Genomic DNA, 20,170 nt, shown 5'->3' on the forward strand with positions numbered 1-20,170 from the left:
TATATGGTGGGGCCCAATGCCGTTCTAAGGATGGTAAGGCCTGAGCAGGTACAGGCATTAGTCAATTGGGTGGCCGACAGTGGATCCAGCACGTTCACATTATCTCCTACCCAGTCTTCTGCAGAAAGCGCACAAATGGCGCCTGAAAACCAACCCCATCAGTCTGTCACATCACCCCCATGCATATCAGGGAAACTGTCTGAGCCTCAAGTTATGCAGCAGTCTCTTATGCTGTTTGAAGACTCTGCTGGCAGGGTTTCCTAAGGGCATCCACCTAGCCCTTCCCCAGCGGTGGAAGACATACAATGCACTGACGCACAACCACTTATGTTTCCTGATGATGAGGACATGGGAATACCACAGGTATACCACGAAACACAGGTGCCAACTGCTGCGTCTTTCTGCAGTGTGCAGACTGAACAGGAGGTCAGGGATCAAGACTGGGTGGAAGACGATGCAGGGGACGATGAGGTCCTAGACCCCACATGGAATGAAGGTCGTGCCACTGACTTTCACAGTTCGGAGGAAGAGGCAGTGGTGAGACCGAGCCAACAGCGTAGCAAAAGAGGGAGCAGTCGGCAAAAGCAGAACACCCGCCGCCAAGAGACTCCGCCTGCTACTGACCGCCGCCATCTGGGACCGAGCACCCCAAAGGCAGCTTCAAGGAGTTCCCTGGCATGGCACTTCTTCAAACAATGTGCTGACGACAAGACCCGAGTGGTTTGCACGCTGTGCCATCAGAGCCTGAAGGGAGGCATTAACGTTCTGAACCATAGCACAACCTGCATGACCAGGCACCTGCATGCAAAGCATGAACTGCAGTGGAGTAAACACCTTAAAAACAAGGAAGTCACTCAGACTCCCCCTGCTACCTCTTCTGCTGCTGCCGCCTCGGCCTCTTCTGCTGCTGCCGCCTCGGCCTCTTCTGCTGCTGCCGCATCGGCCTCTTCCTCCGCCTCTGGAGGAACGTTGGCACCTGCCGCCCAGCAAACAGGGGATGTACCACCAACACCACCACCTCCGTCACCAAGCATCTCAACCATGTCACACGGCAGCGTTCAGCTCTCCATCTCACAAACATTTGAGAGAAAGCGTAAATTCCCACCTAGCCACCCTCGATCCCTGGCCCTGAATGCCAGCATTTCTAAACTACTGGCCTATGAAATGCTGTCATTTAGGCTGGTGGACACAGACAGCTTCAAACAGCTCATGTCGCTTGCTGTCCCACAGTATGTTGTTCCTAGCCGGCACTACTTCTCCAAGAGAGTCGTGCCTTCCCTGCACAACCAAGTATCCGATAAAATCAAGTGTGCACTGCGCAACGCCATCTGTGGCAAGGTCCACCTAACCACAGATACGTGGACCAGTAAGCACGGCCAGGGACGCTATATCTCCCTAACTGCACACTGGGTAAATGTAGTGGCAGCTGGGCCCCAGGCGGAGAGCTGTTTGGCGCACGTCCTTCCGCCGCCAAGGATCGCAGGGCAACATTCTTTGTCTCCTGTTGCCACCTCCTCCTACTCAGCTTCCTCCTCCTCTTCTTCCACCTGCTCATCCAGTCAGCCACACACCTTCACCACCAACTTCAGCACAGCCCGGGGTAAACGTCAGCAGGCCATTCTGAAACTCATATGTTTGGGGGACAGGCCCCACACCGCACAGGAGTTGTGGCGGGGTATAGAACAACAGACCGACGAGTGGTTGCTGCCGGTGAGCCTCAAGCCCGGCCTGGTGGTGTGCGATAATGGGCGAAATCTCGTTGCAGCTCTGGGACTAGCCGGTTTGACGCACATCCCTTGCTTGGCGCATGTGCTGAATTTGGTGGTGCAGAAGTTCATTCACAACTACCCCGACATGTCAGAGCTGCTGCATAAAGTGCGGGCCGTCTGTTCACGCTTCCGGCGTTCACATCCTGCCGCTGCTCGCCTGTCTGCGCTACAGCGTAACTTCGGCCTTCCCGCTCACCGCCTCATATGCGACGTGCCCACCAGGTGGAACTACACCTTGCACATGCTGGACAGACTGTGTGAGCAGCAGCAGGCCATAGTGGAGTTTCAGCTGCAGCACGCACGGGTCAGTCGCACTACGGAACAGCACCACTTCACCACCAATGACTGGGCCTCCATGCGAGACCTGTGTGCCCTGTTGTGCTGTTTCGAGTACTCCACCAACATGGCCAGTGGCGATGACGCCGTTATCAGCGTTACAATACCACTTCTATGTCTCCTTGAGAAAACACTTAGGGCGATGATGGTAGAGGAGGTGGCCCAGGAGGAGGAGGAGGAGGAAGAGGGGTCATTTTTAGCACTTTCAGGCCAGTCTCTTTGAAGTGACTCAGAGGGAGGTTTTTTGCAACAGCAGAGGCCAGGTACAAATGGGGCCAGCCAGGGCCCACTACTGGAGGACGAGGAGGACGAGGATGAGGTGGAGGAGGATGAGGATGAAGCATGGTCACAGTGGGGTGGCACCCAACGCAGCTCAGGCCCATCACTGGTGCGTGGCTGGGGGGAAAGGCAGGACGATGACGATACGCCTCCCACAGAGGACAGCTTGTCCTTACCCCTGGGCAGCCTGGCACACATGAGCGACTACATGCTGCAGTGCCTGCGCAATGACAGCAGAGTTGCCCACATTTTAACGTGTGCGGACTACTGGGTTGCCACCCTGCTGGATCCACGGTACAAAGACAATGTGCCCACCTTACTTCCTGCACTGGAGCGTGATAGGAAGATGCGCGAGTACAAGCGCACGTTGGTAGACGCGCTACTGAGAGCATTCCCAAATGTCACAGGGGAACAAGTGGAAGCCCAAGGCCAAGGCAGAGGAGGAGCAAGAGTTCGCCAAGGCAGCTGTGTCACGGCCAGCTCCTCTGAGGGCAGGGTTAGCATGGCAGAGATGTGGAAAAGTTTTGTCAACACGCCACAGCTAACTGCACCACCACCTGATACGCAACGTGTTAGCAGGAGGCAACATTTCACTAACATGGTGGAACAGTACGTGTGCACACCCCTCCACGTACTGACTGATAATTCGGCCCCATTCAACTTCTGGGTCTCTAAATTGTCCACGTGGCCAGAGCTAGCCTTTTATGCCTTGGAGGTGCTGGCCTGCCCGGCGGCCAGCGTTTTGTCTGAACGTGTATTCAGCACGGCAGGGGGCGTCATTACAGACAAACGCAGCCACCTGTCTACAGCCAATGTGGACAAGCTGACGTTCATAAAAATGAACCAGGCATGGATCCCACAGGACCTGTCCATCCCTTGTGCAGATTAGACATTAACTACCTCCCCTTAACCATATATTATTGGACTCCAGGGCACTTCCTCATTCAATCCTATTTTTATTTTCATTTTACCATTATATTGCGAGGCTACCCAAAGTTGAATGAAACTCTCCTCTGTCTGGGTGCCCGGGCCTAATAAATGCCAATGGACTGTTCCAATGTTGGGTGACGTGAAGCCTGATTCTCTGCTATGACATGCAGACTAATTCTCTGCTGACATGAAGCCAGATTCTCTGTTACGGGACCTCTCTCCTCTGCCTGGGTGCCTGGGGTTAAATATATGCCAATGGACTGTTGCAGTGGTGGCTGACGTGAAGCCTGATTCTCTGCTATGACATGCAGACTGATTCTCTGCTGACATGAAGCCAGATTCTCTGTTACGGGACCTCTCTCCTCTGCCTGGGTGCTGGGACTAAATATATGCCAATGGACTGTTGCAGTGGTGGCTGACGTGAAGCCTGATTCTCTGCTATGACATGCAGACTGATTCTCTGCTGACATGAAGCCAGATCCTCTGTTACGGGACCTCTCTCCTCTGCCTGGGTGCTGGGCCTAAATATATGCCAATGGACTGTTGCAGTGGTGGCTGACGTGAAGCCTGATTCTCTGCTATGACATGCAGACTGATTCTCTGCTGACATGAAGCCAGATCCTCTGTTACGGGACCTCTCTCCTCTGCCTGGGTGCTGGGCCTAAATATATGCCAATGGACTGTTGCAGTGGTGGCTGACGTGAAGCCTGATTCTCTGCTATGACATGCAGACTAATTCTCTGCTGACATGAAGACAGATTCTCTGTTACGGGACCTCTCTCCGCTGCCTGTGTGCTGGGCCTAAATATATGACAATAGACTGTTGCAGTGGTGGCTGACGTGAAGCCTGATTCTCTGCTATGACATGCAGACTGATTCTCTGCTGACATGAAGCCAGATTCTCTGTTACGGGACCTCTCTCCTCTGCCTGGGTGCTATGCCTAAATATATGCCAATGGACTGTTGCAGTGGTGGCTGACGTGAAGCCTGATTCTCTGCTATGACATGCAGACTGATTATCTGCTGACATGAAGCCAGATTCTCTGTTACGGGACCTCTCTCCTCTGCCTGGGTGCTAGGCCTAAATATATGCCAATGGACTGTTGCAGTGGTGGCTGACGTGAAGCCTGATTCTCTGCTATGACATGCAGACTGATTCTCTGCTGACATGAAGCCAGATTCTCTGTTACGGGACCTCTCTCCTCTGCCTGGGTGCTGGGCCTAAATATATGCTAATGGACTGTTGCAGTGGTGGCTGACGTTAAGCCTGATTCTCTGCTATGACATGCAGACTGATTCTCTGCTGACATGAAGCCAGATCCTCTGTTACGGGACCTCTCTCCTCTGCCTGGGTGCCGGGGCCTAAATATCTGAGAATGGACTGTTCCAGTGGTGGGTGACGTGAAGCCAGATTCTCTGCTATGGGACCTCTCTCCAATTGATATTGGTTAATTTTTATTTATTTTATTTTTATTCATTTCCCTATCCACATTTGTTTGCATGGGATTTACCTACATGTTGCTGCCTTTTGCAGCCCTCTAGCCCTTTCCTGGGCTGTTTTATAGCCTTTTTAGTGCCGAAAAGTTCGACTCCCCATTGACTTCAATGGGGTTCGGGTTCGGGACGAAGTTCGGATCGGGTTCGGATCCCGAACTCGAACATTTCCGGGAAGTTCGGCCGAACTTCTCGAACCCGAACATCCAGGTGTCCGCTCAACTCTAGTTATGTGCTATCTGGCACCAGAACGTAAGCAGACGATCCTTGTTCAAATTGAGATTTGTGAAATTTGGAGCCAAGTTAACACTTTGAACTCTTCAGGTCACATTCTTCAAACCATTCCTGAACAATTTTTCGCAGTTATGAAGTCGCCATCTTCCATTTCTCCATGGTCCAGTTCTGATCCTCACATGCCCATTGTAGGCACTTTTGATAATGTACACAGGTCATCATGTGCACTATGACAGGTCTATGGCTACCCAGGGTCATACATGACAATTTTATGTACACTATGGGGGAGATTTATCACGACCGGACCTTTCTGCGCTTTGATATCCCTTGTGCCACCAGAGGATGTGCCTAATTTATGACGAGGTGCATAAATTAAGTGCATCCTCCTGCAGCCTGTGCACTTAAACAGAAATCTACAACATTCTAGAGCTGCCATACATTTCTGGCTTCATGAAAATAAGTTTGTCGGGGTGACTGGCCAAGCCCCCTTCCTGCCCTTGACATGCCTCCTTTAGGGAAAGCGACAAGGGCAGCATAAAATCCGAGAGATGTGAATTTTATTTTTAAAAGGCATGTTAAAAAGTCGTAAATGCATAATTTGCAACTTTTCAATGCCACTTTTCAGGCGCAATGGAGATTATAAATCTCCTTCTATGTGTTGTGACGCCTTTTTGAATCAATTTCTGCTACAATAATTTTTCTGTTGGATGGGACCAGATGGGTTACCCTGTGTTACTCATGCACATGTATGCCCAGGACACTGTCGCTGGATCACTACCTGCCTTTTCTTTGACCACTTTTAGTGGTTACTACCCACTGCATACTGTAAACATCCCGCATGACCTACTGTACACTTGCCCATTTTTCCCACTCCCAGCACATTAACTTCAAGAAATGACTGTTCAATTGATGCCTCATATATCTCACCTCTTGACGGATGCCATTGTCACGAGAAATCAAAGTTACTCCATTCAACTGTTAGTAGTTTGATTGTTATAGCTGATCCACATATGTGAAATTGGTGACTGCTGTTATGTGACTTCTAAAAACTGAATTTAAAAAAATAAGTAAAACTCCTAATGTATTTTGATAACAATACAGGATAGGATGGTTTAAGTCAGGGCTTCTCAAAAAATTTATATTAAGAGCCTTACAAGCTAGAACATGGTAAAGTTCAGGCTTCACCATCTGTCAAGTCTGATTAATAAAATATCTCAATATTTCTTTAATTCATCTCCTGGACTCAGTATTACATTGAAACAAGGCTAAAATTAGTCAATTCTTTTACTCATGCAGACATTTCTGCAGCCAAAGACCTGTGCAGAAAATATTTTCTACTGTCAGCAGCTCCTCATTAACACCTGTTGGGACCATTTTGAGTATTTCCCCCCACCCAGATTGAAAAAAAAAACTGATTAAATGAGCAGGTGTGCTTCTCAACTATAAGAGGAAGGAATGCATGCAATAAAAATCTCTGCACATTTGTAAATGATGCTTCAAAAGCCAAGTCTTTATTTCGAAGCAAATTAGCCAGGTGTAGCAAGCTGAAATCACAGAGCAATGACTATCACAGACACGATTATGTAGAGAGATTGGAATTTTCACCAACTGTACGCAAATAGAAAATATTCTAAAATACAGGTGAATCGCTTCCACTTGCTTCTTGTTCTCAACTATTTTTCTTTCCAGGACCTAAAGAGATTATATGTCAAAAACATCATCTATCTCCATTGTAAAGTAGTATAGTCAGTAAAGATGTCCTACAGCTAAAAATCAATATATTATTTTCTGAGACACAATATAAATTTAATCTAATATTATTTTTTCCTTGTCTTTTCGATCGTGGTTTCCATGATCATTGCAGTTTCTTCGTAACTCTTTGTTTTATCATCTGTAATCCTCTCAATTGATTCTACAACTTCAACCTTTTCATAGCTCATAGAGCTTGGAAACTCTCTCCCTCTGAAAGGTGTTAGATGCTTGTCTTCATTATCATCATTTCGAAATCTGCTCAATCTCGCAACTGTGTCTGAATTAGAATTTTCAGAACTTCCAGAACTTTCAGAATGTCTTGATTTTTGTGGTATATCATCTGGTCTACTAACATCAGGTGGCTTTTTGGCATCGTCTTTAGCCTCTGGTTGTTTATCATTTCCCTTCTTTCCGTCTTCATCCTCATCTTTAGGTGTATCATCAATTTCTGGTTTTTCTTCTTTTTTCCCTTCGGAACTAGCATCATCTTCTTCACTCTCTGATGGCTCAGAAGGCTCAGAAGGCTCTGGTAATTCAGGAATTGGTAGTACTATATCATCACTTGGCATGATATCATGGATAACTCTAACAGTTACCCTACCTCCAGCATGAGGAGTGATGGAACAGAAGCATGGGTCTATGTAACTTGATTCACCTGTTACAAGAACATAACGACCCTTGGTGAAGAAATCTGGAGAAGGCTCTGGCTTCTTGTACCCTCTTATTCTATCTCGTACTATATTACATAGCTTATCAAATGCTTTACTTATCTGTGCTCCATCTGGTACATCCTCTGGAGAAAAGTCATGTTCTAACATTTCAAAGTCTTTCTCAGATAAACCACTCTCAGTAGTACTAAAATTTGTTTCTGTTTGTCTCTTTTCTGACCCCTCTTGTTTTCTCTCTACAACTTTGTCCTCATTATTAACATCACTTTTATCCATTGGTAGTTCTTTTTTTCTCAAAGTCTTCCTTGGGATACCCTTTTGCCTTGGTTTGGCTGTTGCAATGTCTTGTATAGCTAGAGTAATATCTGAAACAAGCAATATGTACAATTTTCACTTGTTATGTAGATATTATTATTTTGTGTATATAGAGTGTACATTATTATTCCCTGCTCCATTGGGGTTTACAATCTAGCCTTACCATTTCAGAAACATCCATAATTACATAGCAATGCAGTTTTTGTCACCAAAATGCTCTTTTTCTACGTGTTTCGCTCAATCATTTTAGACGTTTATGATAAATATTCAATAATATGCACTATGTGTATGGATTATTCATGACTGGGATTCTCCTAACTAGTATCTGTGATTCTTAATCAAAATGTCTATGCTTGAATATTCATGAGAGGTTCTGTTCCTTTTCCAATTCAACCCTTCAGCAGATTCAGTTAGACCAGATCTAGAGTCCTCTAGATATTTTGTAGCTTGTGAGCCACTTCAATACATATGTAAAGGATAGTGCTATGCCACAATAAATAGTAGAAATGAAAAGCCTATTGAAGATATAACTCAGAAGCTTTTATTCTAGTTTTATCTACCATTGACCCAGGTACCAAACTCTAGTGATCCTACAACATTCCTGGTACCACAAGTGCACAATATTATCTGTAGTTGCAAATAGCTGGAGCGCTAGAAGTGGTAGAACTACATGATGCTCCAGAACCACTGGTTTAGGAACAGTGTTCTATATGCTGACTACTAACGAGTAAGCAACTGCTGATCAACAATTAATTTGTGGCCAATGCCCTCAATGATGTGTCAGTTGTTTTAGGAAATCCCCTTAAAGTCCTTCACTTCTAAGTAAAAGTTCATAAAAACTGGCTAAACGGGACACTAAAAATTAAGAAAAAGTCAAGAAAATCTACAGAATTCTCAGGCACCTAATTCATTATACTAGAACATCAGCAACCCCACAAAATGTGGCTAGCTATAGTATATTAGTATATGCATGTTCACCAGGACACATCCTAGTTATCCATGACAAGGAGCAAGGACATCATTTTTTTTTATAAAGAGCATTACCTTTGCCTCTTGTAGGTGATATCTGAGAGGTTTTAAAACTTTGCATGAAAAGTGTGATTGGGGTCCCAACTATTGCAGAGTTCAGTCTAGAAAAAGAGAAGAGCTATAAGCATTATATCACCAGTAGTTAAAAATGGTAATAGGAAAACATCCACCAAAAAGTAGAGTACATTATTATTTTTTTGGAGGAAAATAGAAAGTTCAGCAGCCCTTCCTCCAGCTGTGAGAACGGATAACCCGAGTCAGGTAACGGGTAACTGAATGCAGAAAGATTTGAAGAAAATCCAGCTCCACTTGTGTAAAGGAATATGTTTATTTTGCTTGCGATAAAAGCTCATCCATAGGTTACAAAAATAGCAGTCTTGTCTACACGTTTCGGGCTACCAAAGACAAATTTCAGCCCTTCCTCATTACACAGTTAGACATTAAAAATGAGGCCTTTTAAAGAGGGAAAGTGCACCTGTTTCCACTAATTGTTTCCACAGGCATGTAACCTCCCCCAAGAAAAGGTACCACACCTTCAAAGCTCTTCTCATGAAAATTAAAAGAAAAAACACAGAAAAAAGCATTTGACCCTACCTATACATAATAAGAACTACTATGCAAAGAAAGAGAAATGAGGAAAAGCATATAATATTTATACTGGGTACACACTAATCATTTTACTAGACAGTAGTAAAGTGTGATAAAAAGTCACATTACAAAAAGGGAAAAATCTCCCAAAAGTGTTCTCAGAAAAAAGCACATGTAAAAAAGTTTTGCGCTTGAAACTATAGAATATGATTTTATTGCTGCAAGATCAAATCCAGACGTTTGTTCAAACCGTCTGGTTGACGTGTATTCAGAGCAAATATCTAGAAGGACTCTCTATTCAATAATTTTCTTCTGTGGTCTCCTCCACGTTTAGGCAAGAAAACTTTTTCTATACCTTGTACCGCCATATCTGATGTGTCCCCACCATGGCAAATAGCAAAGTGCAGACTAGCTGCAGATACATTGCGATTGCCATGGTGGGGCACATCAGAGATGTGTTTCCGTATCCTAGACTTGATTGCATTGATGGTACAACCTACGTATTGAATGTTGCATTTTTTACATGTAATTAAATAAACAGCAAGGGTTGTGTTACAGTTGAGATATGTTTTAACTGGGAAAATTCTATTATTAGAGGCTGAGACGAAGGTGGTATTACCTGCCATGGGTTTTCTGTAAGTGCAGGTAGAAATCCTGCTGGTGGAGGGATTATTATGTATAAGTATGGTCAAATGCTTTTTTCTGTGTTTTTTCTTTTAATTTTCATGAGAAGAGCTTTGAAGGTGTGGTACCTTTTCTTGGGGGAGGTTACATGCCTGTGGAAACAATTAGTGGAAACAGGTGCACTTTCCCCCTTTAAAAGGCCTCATTTTTAATGTCTAACTGTGTCATGAGGAAGGGCTGAAATTTGTCTTTGGTAGCCCGAAACACGTAGACAAGACTGCTATTTTTGTAACCTATGGATGAGATTTTATCGCAAGCAAAATAAACATATTCCTTTACACAAGTGGAGCTGGATTTTCTTCAATTATTATTTTTTTGTATTATATGAAATCAGATTGGCATGTGAATAAATTGGCTGCTGTCTGGAAACCACCACCGGCCAAGACAAAGGATCTTACTATGGCTTTATTTATCTATCATTTATATGTAATGTGAATACCCAGCACATTCTCTGGCATAATAATTGCATATGACTGATGATGGTCAATAATATGTTGTATTAATATATACCTTAGGCCTCATATACCCAAGCATATTGCATATTGTGCACAGTATTGTGGACTGCTTAGGGTAGGTTCACATTACCGTTTAGTTTTCCGTTCTTCTGATCCATCAAAAGAACCGAAAATAAAAAAAATTAAAAGTCGCCTTCATGGAGGACTTTTTATCTTGTCAAGAATAACAGATCTTAGATAGAAATTATTAAAACGGATGCAAAATAAGCACAACAGATGCTCAAAATAAAGGATCCATTTAAAATAAAAAGGTATGTAGAACGGAAAAGTAAACAGAGATGTGAACCTACCCTTAGTTCCATATGAAGTTACATTTTATGGACTGAGTTATCCTCTAATGCCACTGAAAGCAGTGCTTCAAATAGAAAGCTCAGTCTGATATATGGCATTCTAATGAGCATGCTGCAATTTTTTGTAATGCACAATTTGCATCCAAATAACATCTCTATACCCTGCTTTAATATAATGGTAAGCATAGTTCTACTGAAGTTGCATTAACATTATGGCCCAGATTTTCTTATCCTATCGATGGCATAAACTTAGCCTGTCTAGACCTGTATCATCTTTATCACAATAGCTCACTGATATTTTCGAGACTAAATTTGACACCAAAATTGCTGCTATTTTGCCGTCAGGCTCCGTCTAGCTCCTATTTAGACATATTCAGATTTATAAAATAAAAATACATAAAAGAACAATAAAAGTATGTGTGACGCGTTTCACCAATGAACTGGTGGTGAAATGTATCACACATCCTTTTAATGTTTATTTTTAATTTTTTAATACATCTGAATATTTCCTGATTTTATATTCATTGATATTTGTCTTGTGATTACCATATACCAGGAACACACACACTGGGGGCGGCAGCCATTATCCATCTTTTCTGCACATGTCTAATTTTATTCTTTTAAAAAATAAATTACTTAGAGGAATTACTTATGAGGATAAAATCACACATACGTAGGTTTTTAGTGGTATTTTTCTGCACTTGCTCTTAAAGGCTTCCGTTTTGACTTCCGTCTTATGGATTCCGTTATTTTCCGTTATAACCATGTTATAACGGAAAACAATGACGGAATCCCTAACGGTGATTGAAGCTCTAGAGCTAAATCTTGCGCAGCCCGTGATGACATCATTACATTGGCCGGCATAGTGACATCATACGTCACCTGGCATGGGATTTCGTGTGAGACCTTCAATCAAAATGGAGGTAAGTATGATTTTTTTAAAATTTTTACTGCCATTCAGGGAAAATCGATTCGCTACCACGAAGCTTGAGGAAATTCGGCTTTGTGGCAAATCAAATTGGATCCACTTTGTGGACTTCAATTCGCCCAATACGACTTTTATGTGTCTGTTTCTTTAAGCACGGCATGTTGAAGAAATTGCTTTTTTCAGGTGTTTTTTTTTCCATCTCTATATGGAAAGGGTGCATACAAATACGGTCACAGGCGCTGCTGCAACCAATAGCTGACTGCGTCTCCAAGCAGCACATCACTGCTGGGACATATGCCACTTGGGGACACCTAACCACTGGCAGGAAGTTGACTTGAGGGGACTGTAAGTCCAGTGAAAAAAGCCCTGTACCCACAGAGATAGAACCCAGTGGTGGAGAGTAATTAAGTATAGTTCCCTTTACAGATCAGGGAAGTGGTGAAGGGGAATTTGGAAAAAGAATAATGGACAACCCCTTTAAACTCCAAAATGAAGAACTTTATTTCCCCCGATTGCAGATTTTTTTCTCATTCTCAGTGAAACCTCTATACCTTGCTCTGTAAACATTATATTATTTTCTATGATGGGTATAAATGGTGCTTATCTCGGTCAGGCAGTAGAATAGCCCTATCAGTCTCCATCATTAGATGTCGTCAAATATGTAAAGTCAGTTGTGTCCATTTACCTGTTGTCTTCATTCTCAATGATACGTTTATATCTCTCCAATTCATTTTCCAAGGACTGCTGGTAGATTACCAACTGACGGCAATCATTTGTGTATTTCTCCAGATTCCTTTCAGCTTCTTCAATTCCCTTCCTAAGGACTTCAATCTGTTCATTGTACAGCTGTATCTCATCGTCATAGCTTTCCTGGGTGTTTTTAATCGCTTGTTCTAGCATGGACGCCTATGGGAAGAGTAAATAATTCAGGGATAATTCATCTATTTCATGAGTTAATTTATTATCGCTGGTAAATTTGCAGTAAAGCGTAATGAATGACTGAAAATAGTAAGAAAAGAACAAAGGAGGAAAATAAGAATTTCTGTAGAGAATTATAATCTGGTGTCTACATATCTCTAACAGGCCTCCTACAGCGGCATACCTACCATGGAGGTAGACCACACAAATGCTATGGGGCCTGGGAAGTGGGTGGCTGCATTGAGTTCCTTCTATTCTCACAATGATGGCTATTTCCAACTAGTGCCTCTAGAGGAGCTCAGTCAGGGGTGAAGCTAACCTTTCTGCTGCCTGAGGTGAAAACTGAAATGCCGCCCCCTCCTCCCAATGCCAATTTCTTAACCTAACCCCTTTGCCAAAGTGAAAGCGCTCATTGCCCATGGCCTTTTTGCTGACCCCCTTACCCCCCTCTTGCCCCTACCTGGTGCTGCCTGGCCTCATTGGTGGTGCATCCCTGAGCTCAGTGCAACATTTTCCATTAAAGGGGTTATCCAACATTTTTTCAGACCTCACAGAGAGGCCAAACAACAGTGGTGATCATACTTACCTGGTCCACACCATTTGGTTCAGTCTCTATCATTCCACAGCCAACTCTTTATCTCCCTGGTGCAACATCCTGTTGATGGGGTAGGGGGTGCACATGACCTCTGCAGTCAATTGCTGGCCACAGCAGTAACCTGCTCCTCCTGTGTCATGACACATGGCAATTTGATGCAAACACATGCCCCCCATCAACTGGTTGTTGATATCAGTGCACCAGGGAGATGAAGATCCACACCTGTGGGCATAAAAATCTGTTATTGGCGCTGAATGTGCAAGCTGTATGAGACCAAAGGTGGAAGACAAATGATTGGCCGAACAATTATTGGTTCAAACCCCTCCCAATAATTGCAACAGGAAAATAAATGAGTGCCAATCAACTTGCCATATAATGTATATGTAGCACAGTTTAAGAACCCTGGTCTAAGTGGTTGCGGAGGTGAGGTCCTGGGTTCAAAGACAACTAAAGACAACACATGCATCAAGTTAGTCTTTAAGGATTTCCCCTGGTCACTCTACTTTCCTCTCAAACTCCAAAAATATACTAATTAACAATAGTGGGTATAGGGTATGAGCACCTATAGGCCAACCTCTGACTCCACAACCATCCCTGTGCTTTCAGTATCTTGTGTAATATAAGCATATTACAAATGTTTGTTGCTGTCGCTTGTTAGGGGCAGTTTATCTCTCCACGTAAAAGAACCCTTAATTACATATTACTATAGGAAGGATCAAATGTAAACAGCAACCAAAAGAGAACATTATAGCACCCCTTTAAGATCCCCGCATCTATCTTGTGTAAAAAATAAATAAATAAGTATTTAGGGGAATATGGATTAGTCAGCCGCTACCAGAGATATTACTAAAATAAAATTGCAGTGACATAACAGAGCAGTTTACATATTTATTTATAAATCTTTCCTCATTTAAAATTTTGCAATAGCCATAGTCGTTTTATTCTTTGCATTTGTTTTTTTGTTTGTTTGTTGTTGTTTTTTAATTGTAGCAATCTTTATACCCACAACAAAAGCAACAATTTTGGTCGGGCTGTATTACTTTAAATGTAACACTAGATGGCAGCAGTGAATAGCTAATAAAGCACTAAACAGCTTTTATGCCTTCCTTGGTTTCATTTACTATTGACCAACTTCCTCCCCTATTATGCTCCAGCATCACTAATGACTGGAATAGAAAATCTGTGAAACCTAAAAAAACGAATTTTGTTCTGGGGAAATGTGTCAATGCTCAATCCTTCATGATGCACAGGTTAGGTTATATCATCGATTTTATACAGCAGTATTAGGTGCTATGACTGATGCAAATCAAAAAAAATAATACTTATACAGTATATGGAAACTTTGTTCATAATTTACTTTGTTCATAAATTTTGTGACATTTCCTGGAACTCGGCTTTCTGTCAGCACTCATTTAAAAGGCTTCTGTCACCCCACTAAAGTCATTTTTTTGGGGGGCTACTTAAATTCCTTGTACAGTACTGCGATATATCAATATATAATGTTCTTACTCATTTTCGTTCAGCAGTTTCTTAAAAAAACTGACTTTTATAATATGTAAATGACCTCTCTACCAGCAAGTAGGACGGCTACTTGCTGGTAGCAGCCGCATCCTCCTTCCATAAAGACGCCCCCTCCTCATGTTGATTGACAGGGCCAGCGAACGCGCTCGTCCTCTGGCTAGCCCTGTCTGCATTCAAAATCTGGCGCCTGCGCCGTACCTGTCTTCAGTCGGCGCAGGCGCACTGAGAGGAGGACGCTCGCTCGGCCGCTCCATCCTCAATGCGCCTGCACCGATGACGTCACATCTACACCCGGCGCAGGAGCTCTGAGGAAGGAGCGGCCGAGCGAGCGTCCTCCTCTCAGTGGGCCTGCGCCGACTGAAGACCGGGGCGCCAGATTTTGAACGCAGACAGGGCTAGCCAGAGGAGAGCGCTCGCTGGCCCTGTCAATCAACATGAGGAGGGGGCGTCTTTATGAAAGGAGGATGTGGCTGCTACCAGCAAGTAGCCGTCCTACTTGCTGGTAGAGAGGTCATTTACATATTATGAAAGTCAGTTTTTTTAAGAAACTGCAGAACGAAAATGAGTAAGAGCATTATATATTGATATATCGCAGTATAAGGAATTTAAGTAGCCAAAAAAAAGAAGCCCTTTAAATAGGCAAACCATCTAATGCGCTGATCATTTTCTTAATCCCCAGAGAACCCAAAGTCCAAACTAGGCAGCATCCCTAAGGAGTTGAAAACACTGTCCTCTGCTCTTTTCTACTCAGCTATATCTACATCAGGAACCTTCAAGATTTGTATCTAGTCTTTGATCCATAACTTATATTAGGGTATTAAACCTAAAAAGACAACTGGCAGGAAATTAATATCTGTGGGGTCCTGAGTGAGTGACCCTAATATGAATATAATCCAGAGATAATCCTTTTTTGATACAGTAATAATACATCTTTACAAAGAAAGGGGTTTTCTGAGCTAACGATATTGATGACTGATCCTCAGGTTAGGTAATCAATATCATATTGGGGAGTCTGACACCCAGGACCTCCACTGATCTGGTGGGAGCACAGCGCCGATCAAAGTGTAGTGGCCATGCCAGGTTATAAGTGAATAATAGCTAAGCTGCAGTAACCCAGAACTGGCATCAGACTGAAGTACTTTGGGCCTACCAGAGGAAAGAATTCTGAGGGACTCTGTTTTGAACAGATCTGTGTTGACAGCTCTGCTCTTAGTAGTAGTTTTGGTGCAAGCGGCTGCAGATAACAAATGATAGGTGTGTGCGCCGTGTGTCAGATCTCCACCGATCTGATGTTAATGACCTACCCTTTGGGAAAACCCAAAAGAAACAGATATAGATGCAGCTCCTGGCTGAATTCAAACCCAGGATATCCATGTGCAAAGTAATAGTACTAATAGTGCTGAAAAAAAAATCAGTTTACTGCCGTAGTGCTGCATTTCAATACCCTGACCCATTAGGCATCCAGCACCCAAGTCATAAGTCCTGCTAGTCCTGGAGTCCTGGGAGTATTTACTGGATATTAGGCAGACAGGAATATTTGGGGTTCTTTGGTATGTAACATATATAGTGCATTTAGAAAGTCTTCAGACCCTTTCAACTTTTTCAAATCTTATGCTGTGCCATTGTGCTAAAAAAATTAAAATATTAACAATAATCATGTTTTCCCCTATCAATCTGCACCTATTACACCATAATGAGAAAGTGAAAACAGAATTAAAAAGGTTTGCAAATGTATTAAAAAGGAAAAACGAAATTTTGAAATGGACATAAGTATTCAGACCGTTTGCTCTGACACGTGACATGTAGCTCTCTTTATGGCAGAGTAGCCAAAAAGAAGCCTTTTCTCAGTAATAGACACAGGAAAGCTTGTAAAAAGAAAGCACCTAAAGGACTCTAAGACTGTGAGAAATAAGATTCTCTGGTCTGATGAAACCAAGATCGTGGCAGTATCATGATGTTGGGTGTTTTTTAGTGGCTAACACAGGTAGACTGGTCAGGGTTGTGGGAAAGCTGAATGAAAGAAAGCACAGAGATATTTTGTTGAAAACCTGATCCAGGGTGCTCTGGACCTCAGACTGGACCAAAGTTGTAACTTCCAAGAAGACAATGACCCTAAGTACACAGCCAAGATAACATAGGAATGGTTTAGGGACATCTCTGTGAATGTCCTTGAGTGGGCCAGCCAGAAATCTAACTTGAATCCAATCGAACATCTCTGGAGAGACCTAAAAAATGGCTGTGCAGCAAGAGTCCACCAAGAGTTCCCATCCAACCTGACAAAGCTTCAGAGGATCTGCAGAGAAAAACGGCAGAGATTCCCTAAATCCCAGTCTGTTAACCTTGTGGCATCATACCCAAAAAGACTGTAATCACTGTCAAAGGTGCTTCAACTAAACCCTAAGTAAAGGGCCTGAATACTTACGTAAAAACCCAAGAGCAGAATATAAAATCAGTGATACAGTCCTAACCTCAGTATCTGAGGAAAGGGATTTAGGGATCATTATTTCAGAAGACTTAAAGGTAGGCAGACAATGTCACAGAGCAGCAGGAAATGCTAGCAGGATGCTTGGGTGTATAGCAAGAGGAATTACCAGTAGAAAGAGGGAGGTGCTTATGCCGCTCTACAGAGCACTAGTGAGACCTCATTTGGAGTATTGTGCTCAGTACTGGAGACCATATCTCCAGAAGAATATTGATACTTTGGAGAGAGTTCAGAGAAGAGCTACTAAACTGGTACATGGATTGCAGGATAAAACTTACCAGGAAAGATTAAAGGAACTTAACATGTATAGCTTGGAAGAAAGACGAGACAGAGGGGATATGATAGAAACTTTTAAATACATAAAGGGAATCAACAAGGTAAAAGAGGAAAGAATATTTAAAAGAAGAAAAACTGCTACAAGAGGACATAGTTTTAAATTAGAGGGGCAGAGGTTTAAAAGTAATATCAGGAAGTATTACTTTACTGAGAGAGTAGTGGATGCATGGAATATCCTTCCTGCAGAAGTGGTAGCTGCAAATACAGTGAAGGAGTTTAAGCATGCATGGGATAGGCATAAGGCCATCCTTCATATAAGATAGGGCCAGGGGCTATCCATAGTATTCAGTATATTGGGCAGACTAGATGGGCCAAATGGTTCTTATCTGCCGACACATTCTATGTTTCTATGTTTCTTATGTCAATGCAAGATTTTAGTTTTTACTTTTCAATAAATCAGCAAAGATTTCTAACGTTCTGTTTTCAATTTCTCATTATGCAGTATTGAGTGCCGAAAGATGGGGAAAACTTTGAACTTTTTTTCATTTTAGTACAAAGATTGCAACATAAAATGTGAAAAAAAAGTGAAAAGGGCTAAAGACTTTCTGAATGGATGCAATTCTAAAAATATACAACTCACCCCACAAAATAAGGCCTTACACAGGCCATAAAAAATGATTATTGTCATATTACTTCTGGTCTTTATAGCAAAATTGAATGTGCCCTTTGGGGGTTGACCCTTTAAATACCAAGGATTTGTATTTTGTATTAGTGATTTGTTTTCTCTGTAAATAGCATTATTAGGTTGCGATAGATCATTTGATGTCTCTTTTCTAATGTTGCTCTGTGTCTAGGCACACAATTTCAGATGAGACAGCTGCTATTATTTCAAGTACATTATAAGGATTGGGATGTCATCTTTTTGGCTATGCCAATCCTCATTTGTGACCCTAATACTAAAACTGTCTACGACCTGCAACACAGGTATGTTGTCTTTACTGACAAACTTCTGTGACTTTTATAGTCAGTAGGGGGATCAGGATTATTACACTTAATGAGTGAAGTACAATAGTAAAGCATTGTCCAGGTTTAAAAAAATGTCTGCTTTCTTCAAAAAATAGTGCCACACTTGTTCACAGGGTGTGTGTGGTATTGTAGCTCTGCCTCATTCACTTCAGTTGAACAGAGCACAACCCATAAACATGCTTGATGCTATTTTTAAAAAGTTATGTTTTTTTGGTCATACACAAGGACAAGGAGTGTTCAGGGCAGATAATTTTGTTAAAAAATAATAATGGATTAAAAATAAAAAAAGATGCTCCCCCTCTGCTACCGTTTCAGCGCAGTTTCTTGGCCCTACTGCTCTACCTGTCCCAACTCGACAAGCCAGAAATGCCAGGAAAGGCTTGCTTAGCCAGTCATGTGTTGAGGCAGGTCGCCATTAAGTCTGGTCATTTGCTGAGCGCTCCTTTTTTGGAATTTCTAATGTGTGGAGCAGGACCAAAAAGTAAAGATTGACGGGCAGCCGCAGCTGTGGGGGATCACTGAAGGTGAGTAAATCTTCACTTTTAACCACTTTTAAACTCTTTTTAACTAATTTGTTTTGCTCACAACATCCTTTTAAGATCTTTATTGTTTTCAACGTTTCTACTGGAACTGCAGGATGATGCAATATACAGGACAGTCCTGCTCATATGTGCATATATAGACTACTCCTGCAAGCTGAATCTGTTTTAGACTTGAAAGTAAATTAGCCAAAAATTGTCAAACACAGTGTGGACTAACAGATTATTTTACCTCAGACTGGAGCTTAACCTTCTGTGCGTGTAGCTGACACAAGATGCTCTTATATTCTTCAAGTTGGCTTTGCAGTATAGGAATTCTTCTTTCAGAAATCAACTTTTCCTAAGAACAAACACATTAATAATAATCTACATGGAATTGTTTTATACAAATCTATAGTTTTAGGAATTGGAGTGAAAACTAGTTTTTTTAAAATCTTTTATCATTAGTAAATTTTTGGAAAGAAAACTCAAACATGATGATATGTACAATGGACTGATCAAGGAGAATTGCATATAGATATTGTTGAATACTTCCTCAGGATGTCTTTGTCATATTTTAATAAGGGAACTCTTAATATAATGTGACTTAGTTTTCCAATGTTTTTTTTTTTTATATTTTTATTTTATCTTCCAAAATACAAAAAGTCAAATACATTATCGGACCGTCCAAAAGGTCCGTATTACAATACTCCATCATATGTTAACGTTTTACCCCAAGTTTTCCAATGTTAAGGGCCTAACCTTTGGGAGATAGTAAGTGTTATGATTTCTACCCAAAAGTTCATTGTGTCAGTACAAATCTCTGCAGGGCTGCATCTATATGCCTAAATGGATGCTTGAACATGGTTAAGGACATATTTGGGGGATCTGGCTGAGCATTTGCCCTGGGAGCAGTTAGGAACGGATGTAAAAAAGGTGGTGTAGGATGTCAGTCACTGATCTCCTCTTGCAGGACCTGAAGAGATCCTGCTTAACTCTTCCTTCTTCTGTCTGTCCTGCTGT

The 20,170-nt window shown here is 42.4% G+C and overlaps 1 protein-coding gene across 1 annotated transcript in view; it reads right to left on the reverse strand.

Annotated features, from left to right (window-relative positions):
- Positions 1 to 6,859: 6,859 nt before the first annotated feature.
- The window catches only part of BFSP1 (beaded filament structural protein 1), a 43,043-nt gene continuing 29,732 nt past the window's right edge, over positions 6,860 to 20,170 (reverse strand). The window contains exons 5-9 of the mRNA XM_044292458.1: positions 19,401 to 19,508; positions 12,497 to 12,717; positions 8,822 to 8,907; positions 7,093 to 7,827; positions 6,860 to 7,026 (exon numbers count right to left, since the gene is read on the reverse strand). Of these exons, the coding sequence (XP_044148393.1) occupies positions 6,860 to 7,026; positions 7,093 to 7,827; positions 8,822 to 8,907; positions 12,497 to 12,717; positions 19,401 to 19,508 (1,317 nt within the window). The remainder of the gene's footprint in view (positions 7,027 to 7,092; positions 7,828 to 8,821; positions 8,908 to 12,496; positions 12,718 to 19,400; positions 19,509 to 20,170) is intronic.

This window comes from Bufo gargarizans, chromosome 4 (genome assembly GCF_014858855.1).
Source record: "Bufo gargarizans isolate SCDJY-AF-19 chromosome 4, ASM1485885v1, whole genome shotgun sequence".
NCBI lineage: Eukaryota > Metazoa > Chordata > Amphibia > Anura > Bufonidae > Bufo > Bufo gargarizans.